General features: G+C 35.0%; 1 protein-coding gene across 1 annotated transcript in view; it reads right to left on the reverse strand.

Moving 5' to 3' along the window:
* The window catches only part of Hus1-like (Hus1-like checkpoint clamp component), a 23,923-nt gene extending 13,435 nt beyond the window's left edge, over positions 1–10,488 (reverse strand). Inside the window, exon 1 of the mRNA XM_089094929.1 lies at positions 10,477–10,488. Coding sequence (XP_088951055.1) covers positions 10,477–10,488 — 12 coding nt within the window. The remainder of the gene's footprint in view (positions 1–10,476) is intronic.
* Positions 10,489–15,818: the final 5,330 nt, after the last annotated feature.

Below are 15,818 nucleotides of genomic sequence, written 5' to 3' on the forward strand. Positions count from 1 at the left end.
AAGTAAAGAAAAACCACACGGAATCAAGCAACTGAGTCTCTCAAACCCCTTAAAGCTATTTTAAAAGATACAAAAACTACTTATTTAACACAAAAAAAACTTCATTTTGAATGTGCACAAATTAAAGAAATACCCCACGGAATCAGACAAACGAGTCTCTCGAGCCCCGTAAAGCTCTTTTAAAAGATACAATAACTAATTATTTAACACAAAAAATTAATTTTTAATGAGCACTAAGTAAAGAAAAACCAAACAGAATCAGGCAAGAGAGTGTCTCAAACCCCGTAAAGCTCTTTTAAAAGATAAAAGAACAACGTATTTAACACAAAATTTTTTTTTTAATGGGCACCAAGTAAAGAAAACCACACGGAATCAAGCAACTGAGTCTCTCAAACTCCTTAAAGCTATTTTAAAAGATGCAAGAACTGATTATTTAACAAAAACATTTATTTTTCAATGAGCAGTAACTAAAGAAAAACCGCACGGAAACAGTCAACAGAGTCTCTCGAACCACTTAAAACCATTTTAAAATATACAAAAAAACTTATAATTAAAAACAAAATTTCTTTTTAAATGTGCACAAATTATATAAAAACCATACGGAATCAGATAAAAGAGTCTCTCAAACCCCGTAAAGCTCTTTTAAAAGATACAAAAACTACTTAACTTATCAAATAATAAACTCAAGGAAAAAAACACCCACGAGAATCTAAAAACCTAGGTCTGAAAACCCTAAACTGCTAATTAACTATTATAATTCATGATTTCAGGCACGTAAAACCAAAAAATACTTAAGTTAACTTCTCAAATAATAAACTCCAGGAGTCAAACACACAAGAAAATTTAAGAAACTTAAGTTTGAAAACCCTAAACTGGTAATTCACTATTCTATTTCATGATTTCAGACAGGTAAAACCATAAAATACTAAAGTTAACTTCTCAAATAAGAACACAAAAACTTCGTTTTTAATGATAACTAATTAAAGAAAAACCAGACGGAATCAAGCAACAGCATCTATCAAACCCCTTAAAGCACTTTTAAAATATACAAAAAAAAAATTATCTAACAAAAAAACTTATTTTTTAATGAGAAATAATTAAAGAAAAACCACACGGAATAATTCCACAGAGTCTCTAAAACCCCTTAAATATATTTTAAAATATAAAAAAAAATAATTATTTAACACAAAAATTTAGTTTTGAATGTGAACCAAGTAAATAAAAACCACACGGACTCAGACAACCGAGTCTCTCAAACCCCGTAAAGCTCTTTTAAAAGATACAAGAACTACTTATTCTAACACAAAAATTTCGTTTTTAATGAGCACCAAGTAAAGAAAAACCAAACGGAATCAGGCAACTAGAGTGTCTCAAACCCTGTAAAGCTCTTTTAAAAGATACAAGAACTACTTATTTAACACAAAAATTGCGTTTTTAATGAGCACCAAGTAAAGAAAAACCACACGGAATCAAGCAACTAGAGTCTCTCAAACCCCGTAAAGCTATTTTAAAAGATACAAGTAACTGCTTATTTAAGCACAAAAACTTCGTTTTTAATGAGCACTAAGTAAAGAAAAACCACACGGAATCAAGCAACTGAGTCTCTCAAACCCCTTAAAGCTATTTTAAAAGATACAAAAAACTACTTAGGCCTATTTAACACAAAGACTTCGTTTTTAATGAGCACTAAGTAAATAAAAACAACCCGTAATCAAGCAACCGAGTATCTAAAAACACTTATAGATCTTTTAAAATATACATCCAATCCTTATTTAACAAAACAACTCCGTTTTTAATGTGCAACAATTAAAGAAAAACCACACGGACTCATGCAAACGTGTCTCTCAATCCCCGTACAGCTCTTTTAAGATATACAAAAACTAATTATTTAAAACAAAAATTTCGTTTTTAATGGGCACCAAGTAGAGAAAAACCACACGGAATCAACCAACAGAGTGTCTCAAACCCTGTAAAGCTCTTTTAAAAGATACAGAAACTACTTATTTAACCCAAAATTGTCGTTTTAATGGGCACCAAGTAAAGAAAAACCACACGGAATCAAGCAACTGAGTCTCTCAAACTCCTTAAAGCTATTTTAAAATATAAAAGAACTGCTTATTTAACACAAAAAATTCGCTTTTAATGAGCACTAAGTAAATAAAAACTACACGGAAACAGTCAACTGAGTCTCTCAAACCACTTAAAGCACTTTTAAAAGATAAAAAAAACTACTTATCTAACACAAAAATTTCGTTTTTAATGTGCACCTAGTAAAGAAAAACCACACGGAATCAGGCAACTGAGTCTCTCAAACCCCTTAAAGCTATTTTAAAATAAAAAAACACTTCTTATTTAACACAAAAATTTCTTTTTTATTGAGCACCAATTAAAGAAAAACCACACGTAATCAGGCAACTGAGTCTCTCAAACCCCGTAAAGCTCTTTTAAAAGATAAAAAAACTACTTATTTAATACACCAATTTCGTTTTGATGACCACCAAGTAAAGAAAAACCACACAGAAGAAGGCAACTTAGTGTCTCAAACCCCTTAAAGCTCTTTTAAAAGATACAAAAACTACTTATTTAACATAAAAATTTCATTTTTAATGAACACCATGTAACGAAAAACCACACGGAATCTGGTAACTGAGTATCTCAAACCCCGTAAATCTTATTTAAAAGATACAAGCACTTCAAATCTAAAACCATCATATCGATTTGATTTTCCCCCCTGTAACCACCAACCACTCGGTCACAGGAAAGATAGACTTTCCAATATATTCAATATCTTTTTAAAGTTACATAATACTAGTATTATTCAGGAAATTTCGTTTTTATATACCACCCACACTACAATAATCAAATAGACTCATGCAACAGAGTCTCTCAAACCCCGTAAAGCTCTTTTAATAGATAAAACACATACAGATTTAACACAACAAGTTATACTTTAATGAACAAAAATTAAATAAAAATCACACGGAATCTGGCAACTGAGTCTCTCAAACCCCGTAAAGCTCTTTTAAAAGATACAAAAACTACTTATTTAACACAAAAATTTCATTTTTAATGACCAACAAGTAAAGAAAAACCACACGGAATCCGGCAACTGAGTCTCTCAATCCCCGTAAATCTCTTAAAAGATACAAAAACTATTTATTTAACACCACAATTTTCTTTTTAATGACTACCAAGTAAAGAAAAACGACAAGGAATAAGGCAACTGAGTCTCTCACCCCCCTTACAGCTCTATTAAAACATAGAAAAACTACTTATTTAACACAAAAATGTCGTTTTTAATTACCAACAAGTAAAGAAAAACCACACGGAATTAGGCAACTGAGTCTCTCAAACCCTTTAAAGCTCTTTTAAAAGATACAAAAACTACTTATTTAACACAAAAATTTAGTTTTTAATGACCACCAAATAAAGAAAACCCACACGGAATTGGGCAACTGAGTCTCTCAAACCCTGTAAAGCTCTTTTAAAAGATACAACAAATGACCACCAAGTAAAGAAAAACCACACGAAATCAGGCAACTGAGTCTCTCAAACCCCTTAAAGCTATTATAAAAGATACAAAAACTAATTATTCAACAAAATATTTTCGTTTTTAATGAGCACCATCTAAATAAAAACCACACGGAAACAGGCAACCGAGTCTCTCAAACCCCGTAAAGCTCTTTTAAAAGATACAAAAACTACTAATTTAACACAAAAATTTATTTTTTAATGACCATCATGAAAAGAAAAACCACAAGGAATCAGGCAACTGAGTCTCTCAAACCCCGTAAAGCTCTTTTAAAAGATACAACAAATGACCACCAAGTAAAGAAAAACTACACGGAATCAGGCATCTGAGTCTCTCAAACCCCTTAAAGCTCTTTTAAAAGATACAAAAACTACATATTTAACACAAAAATTTCTTTTTTAATGACCACCAAGTAAAGAAAAACCACACGGAATCCGGCAACTGAGTCTCTAAATCCCCTTAAAGCTCTTTTAAAAGATACAAAAACTACTTATTTAACACACAATTTTAGTTTTTAATTACCACCAAGTAAAGAAAAACCACACGGAATCCGGCAACTGAGTCTCTCAATCCCTGTAAAGCTCTTTTAAAACTGTGACAATCTAAACCCCTACAAAGCACTACTCTCGTGGAACTCACTCCCCATTTAACTCAATCCCCGTGCAACTGAACCCCCTTGTAACTGAACCCCTGTATAACCGAAACCCACGTGTAACTGTAACCCCTTTAACTGAACTCTCATGCAACTCAACCCTCCATGCAACCCATCTCCCTCAAAACACTTTTCAGTCATTTCTCGTTAAATTGACAATACGCTCCAAAACATCACTTGTTTATTATACAGTACATAATCATGGCATCTCCTCCAATTCACAAATCCCATTACCCCTTTTTTTTGCAAAGGTTAATCAAACATCTTCGATTGTAAAAGCATTAAAAAAATTTCCACTCACTAATTACCCCCTTTTTTGCGAATGCTAAACAAGAAAAAAAACTGTCTGCTTTTCAAAAACTTGTCCGTTAAAACTCGAAACAAGACGCGCTGGTTTTATAATACAGGTTTAATTAATTGCGTAAATCTCTTGGCAAAGATGTAATGACCTCTAGAATAGAATATCTATCAGAAAAACCTGTTTGGTACGGGGGCGTACGCGAAGTATAAGGTTCTACCAGAAAAACCTGTTGGTACGGAGGGGCCACGTAAAGGCCCTGAATAGCATAGGAAATTGCTATACCTGTACGCAAATAACATGGAAATTGCTATACCTGTACGCAAATCCATACGAAGCATACTACTACCCTCCTGTATGACAAGAAAACAAGGAATATAGACCATTCATAAACTTTTACTATAATGTGGCATTGGCTTGATTCTGGCTGAAGGCCTCCAGTGTGAAGAAACTTCTAAAATCCAATGAAGATAAAGTTTTCATCATGTTAAAAATTTTAGCTTATGGATAGAGATACAGATTTTAGGCCTACAACATAAATTTATAGACCTATGTGCTATTTCCAATGATCGCCGGATATATTAAGACAGAAAGGAAGATTTCGAAAGAATGTGTAAAAAATTACTGCGATTTAAAATGAATCTTAAAGTTTTCATCATATTGTAAGAGACAGCGCTTAGTTTGAAACGTAAAATTGAGTTTACTAAACCAACTCTGTTATTGTTTAGTGTTATGATTTTGCAGGATAGTATTTTTTTAACACGATTGATTTGCATTGATTTCCTTCTTATTATTAAGTGTCTTTTCTCTTTAGCCAAGCCCATACAGGAAGAGCTGAAAATGTTATCTTTTTTTCAACATCCGTCAGGAACAAGTTATGCTTGTACTACATAGTGACATCAGCCGGGGGAGGGGGAGAATGTGTACCCTGGATTTTTAGCCCTCCCCTTCTAGATTGAAATATCCTCTCTGGGGGTATTTTCATCGAAAAATGCCTCTTTTTGGTGTTTTCATTGAAAAACTAAAAAAAACGACAAACACAACTCTAGATTTTCAAATATATAATTTGCCCCTCCCTCCTGAATTTTAGTGAATTGACGCCATCGTTACTAGATTTAATGATGATTATCTTGAATAATCTTAAACGTTTTTAATTTTCGGTCTTAAAAATGGAGTCAAATACACGTCTGAGCCCTTCTCCCTCCAGGTCATTTTTAAGTCAAGTCCGTTTTCTAATTCAAATTTGACAATAATCATACGCAATGAAAAGAAAAATTATTATATCCAGACGATTTTAAAAATAATGAAAGGTTTTGTCAAGTAATCAAAAATTTAAACTTAGTTATAAAAACAGAAATCTAGCCATTGAAAGTATTTATCTGATTTAGAATTGGCACTTGTTTTGAGTGTCAAGAATACTACTACTACTAATAATAATAACAATTCACCTCAGCACCAAGCTGCCTGAGGCCAACACAACCACGCACGGTCCTCCTCCATCCCAATCCATTCAAATCCTCCCTTTTTACACCCTCCCACGCCCACGAAGTTCCCATTTCCTTTAAATCTTTCTTTATGACGTCCTCCCACCCCAGACGAGGACGACCTGCTTTCCGTTTAGCCCTAGACGGTTGGTCGAAAAGAACCGACAGTCATTCTTGAAAGTGTCAAGAATGACTGTCAATTTGTCTGTGACATTGCTCAGTTTATTTTTTTAGAGTTTCGTATCTGGTGCATAGGGTTCCTTCTTTTCTTTAACGGTACATTTGTCGATCATTGAATATAGTAAACACGTCTATTCTTCTTGGCCGTGCTTTATTCATAGTGTGTATAATCAATCCACTCTCCATAGTTCTCTCTTGAGCGCTATTACGATATTACCGAAACAGCTGACAAGTCTCATGGAATGTTTCTTTTGAACATGATTAAAGTCTAAATTAGAAATTTTCTTGGCGACTTTTTCTGAAATTTTTACAAGACCTACTCTTGACAAACAATTTAAAATTTAGAAAACATAATTTCGTTCAATTGATGAATTATTTTGCATGCTTCAAAATACTTAATAAATTGTTTGTTACCTACTACAAACGACAAGCGAAAGGGAAGCAATGAATTATAAAACAAAAAAAAACTTCAAAATAAAAGATAAAAATCAACGAGGTAAAAATATAAAAAAAAGACGTGGCTCAAACTCAGAATTGCAGACTATAGGCCCTCACGTAGCAAGGACAGTTTTAAGCATTAAAATCTTGTGCGATTATCCTGTGTATATGCCACATGGCGTTCCGTAAAAAAAACAAAATACCCTTGGATGTTTCGTAAAAAAAGGAAAGAAATCACGGTACTTGTATGATATAGCCCCGACCTAATTTTCTTCATCTAAGTAGAACTTGTTTCTCTGACGCTCAATTCTTATGAAATATACCCAAGTATGATAAAAAATGTAATACTTTAGAAACAAATTTGGGCTATTTATTTGCACATTAGAGGTGTGGGGGCTGGTTGAAGTATAGCGGGTCTGCATGCCCAATGTTTTAGGTACAATTATTCTGCATATTATGTAGTAAGAATTGTTTTATTAACTTCACACTGTCCAAATACTTTATACCCCATCCCCCTAATGTACAAATATCATATATTTTCTATCTCTTCTATCACCTCCCTTTGTTTTGTCTCACTCTAAGCTGAAAGAAACTAAGGAAAAAAGCCTGTTTTACAATTTGTCAATGAATTAACAGCTTGAGTGGTTGGTGGTATATCATACAAGTACCCAAATCACATAGAAATAAGGCAGAGTGGTCAAAGTAACTCGTACAGTTTTGCTGACACTTTTTTGTTGTGTTTTCTCCCATCAGCTACGATTTTTGATTGCTTAATAGTGAGCTTAAGCTAAAAGTCGGAAACTATGCAAACCAAAGGAATTTTTTTTTTTTTTTTTTAATATGAATGCTTAGCAGTCAGTGGCTGTTGTTCCTATTGGGGATAATCCTGTGTATTTTGCTTTTGACAATTCAATGTCATGCCGTTTTTACAAGTAAAAAAAAAAAAAATTCCATTGGTCTTTTAGTTGGCAGTCCATAAGGGTCCACAATTTAATATGCATGTCACCTGCTAATTACGTAGTTGCCAAGACTAGTGGCATATAATCTAGTAATTCATGGCTCCGTAACATAAAGGAATAAGTTGAAGATCTATAATAAAGAGCTAACTAATTATGCATCTAACTCGAAATCCACATGATAGTAATGAACCGAGTAGGCTATATTTCCCGACTAAGCGTTCAACTTTACTGAGGTAATACAAATATAAAGTTTGTTTTTGTCAGTTAAGAAATACGATATAGTTTATCGAATTGTGGTTGCAGCAGTAGCTGTAAGATAGAAGATACGAATCACGTACCATAGTAACCCGAATAAAAAACAAAGTATTGTGGATGGAAGTAAAGAGAAGCATTAAAGCTTAAAAGGTTGCAAAACGAAGAGGGATACTCGCTTTTCAGCCTGTGCAACATATATCTATAAATTCGTACAGCTAAGCCGTCTGATAGTATTTCTGTATGTCTGAAGGATTATGCAAAACTAGAGCTTTACTGAAAACCCACACCGAATTAGATTTTTCTCCTACAGTATAAAAATTAACAGCTTTAGGATATGTTTTACTGTAGAAAGATAAAGGCTGTTTTGTGTGGTTTTAGTTCGCTTAACTTGGTACAACTTCCGGTAAGTTAGGCTGTTCTGATTCATTCATTGAAACTAAGTGAAAACCATTTTAAAGTGAAGCTGTCTTGGTATTAATAGAACTGTCGACTATCCAGAAATTTGCATCATAACTCAAAATTTTCTATACTAAACACAGAACCAACCGAATTTTGAATTATTGTTTATTATTTTGTCATGCCGTGCAGTACTAAAGTTTGTCTCTACGGTATGGAATTTTATATTACTAGCCATTTATATTACGGCTGATGGGAGCAATGAGTTACGTTATAAGTCTTTCGGTCATTTTCCTGGGCTACATAATGACAGTTCAGTCAAATGTTTTGTTTTTTGCTTGAGATTTTAGAAAATCCAATCTTTAAACTAAAAGTTATCGGTATCATCAGAGCCGTTAAAGGGGGGGGGGGGCAACCGGATCAGCTGCCCCAGGCGACCCGGCTGGGGAGGGGTGGCTGGGGATTGTCCACTTTGATTCTGTCTTGCTTTTTTTTAGCCAAGAGGGGGTGCTGTAATTAATTTTTCACCGGGCACTGCCAACTTTAGAAATGGCTCGGGGTATTATGGCTGTTGAAAGATTAGGGAGAGTCTTTTAGAATCGTGTGTTGTGTTTCTGTAGGCTTCTTAATGACCGTGCGCCTCCTAGACAATATTTTTGTTTTTTTTCTGTAAGTTTAATGTTTTCAATAAAGCACTAGTTTTTCATAAGCCTATAATTGTAGGGACAAATTAATTACGCTTCCTTTTATTTATAGCCTACATCTTGCAAAAGTCGAGAAGTGATATGTACTGTTCGTTTTAAGTTGCAGTTTCACTCTTTGTTTCCAAAAACGTGTTTATTTATTTTTTCTTTTATTTACGAAGGACATAATTTTTGGATGCCAGTTTAGAATTTGCAAGTCATTATTACGTTCAATATAAAGTGTTAAATATTTCAAATACTTTGCATTCAGAAGTTGTCATTCCTTTTGAAATAAACACTGCATATTTTGGCTTTCGATAACAGAAGCTCTTGCCGCTTTTAAGAGGAGTGAAAAAGAGAAAAAAGTACTTTCCAGATGACGCAGTCCATACTTATTTGTCTCTTTTGGAAAAAGATAACATTCCACTCAGATTCAAAATAAACTAGTGTGGCGGTTTTGAAGAATATGGCGGACTCAGCATTAGTCATGGTGGAATATAAGTTGAAATTTTAAAGTTTAGGCTGTGGTCTGAGTGAAAATAATTGAAATGATGATAAGGTCTTCGTCGACGCATGTTAAGCTCTTGTTCTACACGATGAATCCAGGGTAAACAATCTCCTTTTCGGGCAAAACTTTCCGTGATATCTTGAAGAAAATTATAGAGCTAGGTGAATGAAAAAGGGCTATTTCTTAGAATTAATTTTATTGTGACGTATAATTCAACTTAGCCTGTTCTTTAAAAGGACAGATATTTTGTCACCTCTTTTGATTCTGTTTCATTCAAAAGTCTGGAAACTTGATGCCAGATAAAAGTTTTAGAATGAATACAGGGTGAGGCATGGGCGTAGTGAGGGGGGGGGGCAGCGGCCCCCCCTAGACCTTAAAATTTACATTAGATATGGCTGAAAAAGCAGATGGTTGGAAAAGCAGTTGATAAAAGGCCTTCCATCACACTATCGACTGCCCCCCCCCTAAGCAATATGCTGCCTACGCCCGTGGGGTGAGAGTCATTTTCTGAGCATACTTCCTGTAATGTTTAAAAGAAAGTTGCTGAATTACGGGAACAAAAATATCAGGTATGTTAAGGGGGAGCTGGAGTTTACCTCCCGGAAAATACCCCCGGGAAATAACCCCCAATTCTCCGCTGCTGGTTGGTCTCAAATCACTTTCGACTTAAAAAAGGACTAGAACCCTCAATTTCTGACGTAATGAGCACCCTCCGAAGTTTCTCGACCATGAGATGGAGGTGGGGATGAGGAAGGGGTAGTACCCCTCCTAGACGGAATAAATTCTGCTCCGTTTGAGATTTAATGTTATACTATTTACTTTCATAGTAACAGCGTAGACCAAAAATATTCACAGACATCAAAAGGGATTAAATATCAATTTCATACTTTTTAATATGTTTTCTAAAGTTTTTTTGTACCCCCTCCCCCCTCCACCGAAAGAAATAGCCCCCCAAACAAAATCCTGGACACCGCCCCGAGGATTAAATATTAGTTTCTACCTTCGCCTTCCCCTCGTCTCTCCCTTGGAGCTAATTCTGTATTTATCTGAAGTTTCAATGAGAGATGGAATGTTTTGGTATTAAAACGCACCTTTTGAGGCATCTTCCTCCCTCCCTAACCCCAAAACAATCAGAGAACCACATTGTAGACGTTTAAACCCCTTAAATACAAATGTTTGAAATTGTAAAACAACAGGAACTTTACCTAAGACAGTGAAATTTGGTTAGAGCTTAGAAAAATTTCGGGTATTTATATATTATACCGCCAACACTCAAGAAGAGAAGTTAGGTTAATCCTAATGGAAAATACCAAAACATGATGATAATATAATACTTTAGAAACCAATCTGGGTTATACATTTGCACATTAGGGGGGAGGGGGAGGGGTTAACCTAGCCTAGCCCCATCCCCCTAATGTGCAAATATACAACCTAAATTATATAATTCCAATGTATTCTGTCACCAATGTACCATAGGTGCATGGTACATTGGAATTATAAAGTGTCATATAATTCCAATGTACCTGTCAATGTATTCATTTTTTTTTTTTTTTTATATATATATATATATATATATATATATATATATATATATATATATATATATATATATATATATATATATATATATATATACTACTGATGATATTAAGGCTCACCTTATGAAAATTGCCACTGAGTGGGGGATCAAGGAAAATGTTGTTGCTGCAGTAACTGATAATGGAGCAAAAGTAGTTCGGGCCGCAAAGGATTCTGCATCCCAAGTAGGTACAGGATGGACACATGTTTCGTGCTTCGGACATACTCTAAATTTGATTATGGGTGGTGCTATTAATGATACTGCTGAATTGTTGCCTCTCGTCCAAAAGAAGTATCCAAAAGAAGACGACTGAATTGTCGTCTCGTCAATAGAAGTATTTTCAGCTTTTTCAGACGTAGTGTTATAGCTACCGACAAGTTGCGCCAGATTCTCTATTGACAATGTTTGCATCAAAAAAACTAAAACCTGATGTGACCACTAGATGGAATTCGCTTCTCACTATGTTGCGTATTCTACAGCATTTGAAAGAGTCGGTAACAAGTTTGCTTGCGCTTCTCGGTAAAGTGGACCTCATAGTCACTGATTGTGAGTGGGGTGTTATTTTAAAGGTGATTGCGGTGCTTACACCCTTTGAAGAGGCAGCTAATGAGCTACCTTGTGAAAACTATCCCCATCTCGGACGGCTTGTCTTTGCCTAAAATTTTGAGACGCCACCTTGTTTATGTAGATTTTTGTTGATTCTCAGCAGCGGCCGATGAGCTTCGAAAGGCTTTTCTGAATAAAATGCATTGTAGGTTTATAAGCCTTGATCAAGTCACACCCGTCGCAATTGTCACATATCTTGGCCCGCGTTTCAAGAAAATGTATGTTCCACTGGACGATCTTCTACAAGTTGAGAGCAAAATTGCAAACGAGATAGATTTGGCCTTGCTGGCTGAATCTCGATCAGAAAATACAAGTACCATTGCAGTCCCTGTGATGCAGTCATATCAGAATCAAACAAGTTTGTGGTGTTCACATGATGAAGTCCATATAGTCAATACAGAACATGCTTCGACAGCAGCCGAATATATCATGGCTCTGCAAACTTTCAATAGGGAGCCAATAGTTTCAAGAGAAACGTGTCCATTCAAGTGGTGGAAGTCTCGTGCTATGGGGTCCCAAAAACACCTGTACGAAGTTGCAATGAAATTCATGTCTGTGTCCGCTTCCAATGTCCCTTCTGAAAGAGTGTTTTCCAAGGCTGGTCAGATGAATCACGTAACGGCGGAACTGACTCAAAAGTTATACAAAACACCCTTTACTTACCATTTGCGTAACTGAACTTCGGCAAATCCATGAGATAACAAAAAACTGATCCGAAATATCGATATCGGCATATCGAATATCGAAAGTAAAAACATCGATATATCGATTAATCAAAATATCGCCCAACACTAATCGAAACAGAGTCCCTGAACATATTGTTTTGTTTTAGCCTAATCCCCCACTCCGCAACCCAATTTCTGGTTAGGCTCCAATATATTAAAAATATAGTCACTTTTATTCAGCAACTGTCCTTTTTTTTATATTTGTTTTGGATAGTTAATTCCTTGCCACTTTAAAAAAGCGCAAAATAGTAAACAAAGAGTAAATTCCAGACGACACTTTGAGTCAATAATTAATCTTAAATTAGAACTAGGGTTCCTTTTAGTAATAGAGTGTAAAGGACCAGGATCTGTTCTGTTGATTTTTGTAAATCGTTGTGTTGTCTGTTTTCTAAAAAGTAAAATTGACAAGGCTCACAGATTGCATCAGTATTTTGATGTGACTTGGTCCTATATTTAGGCAGACGATCGTTGCAAGGGTTTTGAACTTCGTCTTAACTGGAATTCTCAGTATTCCAAAACAGAATTTAATTAACCGCAAAGTTTCAGTTCAGTGCAGCGTTAGTTTGAAGTTGCTGCCGATTTTAAGGAAGGGTCCTTAGAATTGGTCTGCATCACTCATCCAAGAAAATGGGAGAATTGTAGCCTAAAAGTGATGGTTGCTCATTCTTCACAACCTTGAGTATATTTTGGATTGCTGCTTTTCCGCCACTGGTAGCACGCTTCTGTCACGCCGCGCTTCTTCCTGCTACATATGGTATAATTCGATAAATGTATAGCACGTTTTTACCGCGCGTGGCGCTCGCGAGCTGTTAATTTTTACCGAAATTGGGAAATCAGGCAACCCCTTACCAAACGTGCTTCCTGTCTTTTCGTACTTCATTCACCCCATTGCAAACAACATTGGGCCCCCCTCTCTCTCTCCAAAAAATGGCTGTGCACATATGGTTGTACACATATGAGTGCGTAAATACTACGTTAGAAATAGGGATAAATCAAAAGCCTAGTATATAATGGCTAGTTGGATCGTATTAATCCATACAATAGTATGCCAACTATAAATGATGGATGTAATTGCCAGGTGGTACAACTATGCTAGTGGTAGTATATTATTGACAATTTTCTTTTTATTATTTGACAATTGTTTTGAATTGTATTAGAAATAAGAATTTTATATTGAATTTTGATCATTTAAACTTTATAGGAGAGGGCAAAAATTGAAAATTGTCCTTTAGTGTGTTAACGGAGCCAATAGCCACGTAACGCATCTAACTCCATCCTATACGCGTGACATTGTTCTAATCCTGGACATTCTAGAATTGGCTTCTAAGTATAGGCCTTCTTTAGGAAAAAACAAACAGCTTTTCAGTGAAAACGAAGAGTGTAATTAAAACTTGCAAGAGCCGGAATGAATTTAGCTTACTTTTGAGAAGGAGTGCTATCCCCTTAACCCCAGCTCTTTACGCTAAAGTTTCCTAAGTAGTTTAGACAGCAGCAAATATAGCCGGTTGGTAATTGTAAATTCTTTTATTGTTCGATCGGCTTTCAAAAGGGGAGGCGTCATAACATTGAACCGTCAGGAGCACGAACGTCAGGAGCAGTACAAAATCCGTAATAATATCGACAAAAAAATTCGTCAGAACATCTAACCGTCATAACATCTAAAATTTTAAAGCTTTAGTTTTTCGGGGTTAAGGGAGAAAAGGTACCTAGGTTAGGTTACATATCTAATGTATGATATGCTTTACCCCCACCCCCCTGATGTGCAAATATATAGCCGAAATTTATTCCTAAGCTATTATTACTATTATATAAACTTATAAATTTTTTTAGATGTTATGACGTTTCGTATTTGTGACGGTTCGCCGAAATGGTAGCTCCCCCTTTCAAAATATTTGAACTGTGGATTGTATTGTTTAAAGTAAAACATGGATACCTTTTATTTTAGAAGTGTAGTAATACAAAAAAAAAATTTTTTTGACAGCTTGGAAATAAAATTCTGGAATCTTGAAAGTTTTTCATCTCTATGTCCATGCAACTCCTCTGTGTGCACTGTATATCTATTGCAATCCATATCACGCTATAGCTTTTATATCTTATGCTCAAATTTTTTAGTTTTTTTAACGTTTACTCCAAAGCGGTGGTGTGTTTGCTTCTAAAACTTTCATCTCTGCTTTTCCATTGAATGCACCAACAATCCTATAAAAATTCTATACGCCTGGCTTTTTTTTTGTTTTTTGGAAGCTTTTGAAACAAAATTGTCAATGATTTCCGAGACTTTCGCTACTCAGATAAAGGAAGGAAATGTGCAAACTAATTTCTTTTAGGGTTTACAAGTGTAAAGGCAACTGTCCTCTATTATTGTAAATCGAGGAGAATTAATTGTTATTCTTGTCTCATGTAAAGGAACTCGGGTGTAATAAAAGTTAGGTCATGATGAGAATATGCAGGGGAAAGGGGAGATAAAAGCGGCGACTAATTAACTTTTAATTAAGATCAATGTGCCATCTGGGAAAGAAGAATCAGTTTCACTGCCAAATCTACATGTGTATGAGAATGAGAATGTATAAAAGAAAGTGTAATGAACAATTACGTTATAAGAAGGCAACGGTTAAAACTTGATTTTTGATATAGCCTTTATTTGGCATAAGCCTAAAATTGAGGTTGTTGAGAAGGAAACATGCTAAGGAAGCAATTCTTACTTTATAATGTGCCGAATAATTGTAGTTAACACATTATGACTGCAATTCCACTATATTTTACCCCGAACCGGTCAGCCCGCAAATTAAATTGACGCTGACAAAATCAGGAAACCGAAAACTCATAGGAAATATGTAATTCGGGCTAAAGCCTGTATTTACACTCTAGGGGAGGGGGGGAAGACTAGTTGAATCGCAGTAACAATGTGTTAAATGCAATTATTATGCTTATTATGAAGTAAGAATTGTTTTTTTTTTCATGTTTCTTTCTTAATAGCCTCAATTCTAGGCTTATTTGTCTATATTAAAGAGTTTAAATGAAAGTCGATGAGTTTTGATTTCAATTGACGAAAATCAAGGTTTTCTATAAACTGTTCATTCTGCTATAATATGAGTTTTGCGACACTTTGGAAATAACCTTCTGCAGTAAAAAAAAAAAAAAAAAAAAAAAAAAAAACAAAAAAAAAAAACGCTAAAATTGTCTAATTCTTGTTAGGAGATAGTATGTAGCTGCCGTGGGAACAAGAGTTGGGCTGCATAAGCGGATCTTGATGTTTGACCGCTTGACCGTTGAGCGAAAATGTGGAGCGTTACCCTAATAGAGCGTACTTTTATTTAGAATTTTGCCAGAGAAACAGAGTTTACTTGTAAAAGAAGTTTTGCGCATTCAAAACCTCTTGTTCTTTTTACTTGCTTAAATTTTCATACAGAAGAACCAATCGTATTTTGCGTTCTTTGTTACTGGCTTAAGATTTGAGATAGCAGTAGTTGATAAATACAAAAAATAGCAATTGCCTGGGTCATTTAGTTTCCTGTTTGAAACACAC

Source organism: Artemia sp. Qi Xiang Cuo, chromosome 9 (assembly GCF_049724085.1).
Source record: "Artemia sp. Qi Xiang Cuo chromosome 9, ASM4972408v1, whole genome shotgun sequence".
In the NCBI taxonomy this organism is placed as follows: Eukaryota; Metazoa; Arthropoda; class Branchiopoda; order Anostraca; family Artemiidae; genus Artemia; species Artemia sp. Qi Xiang Cuo.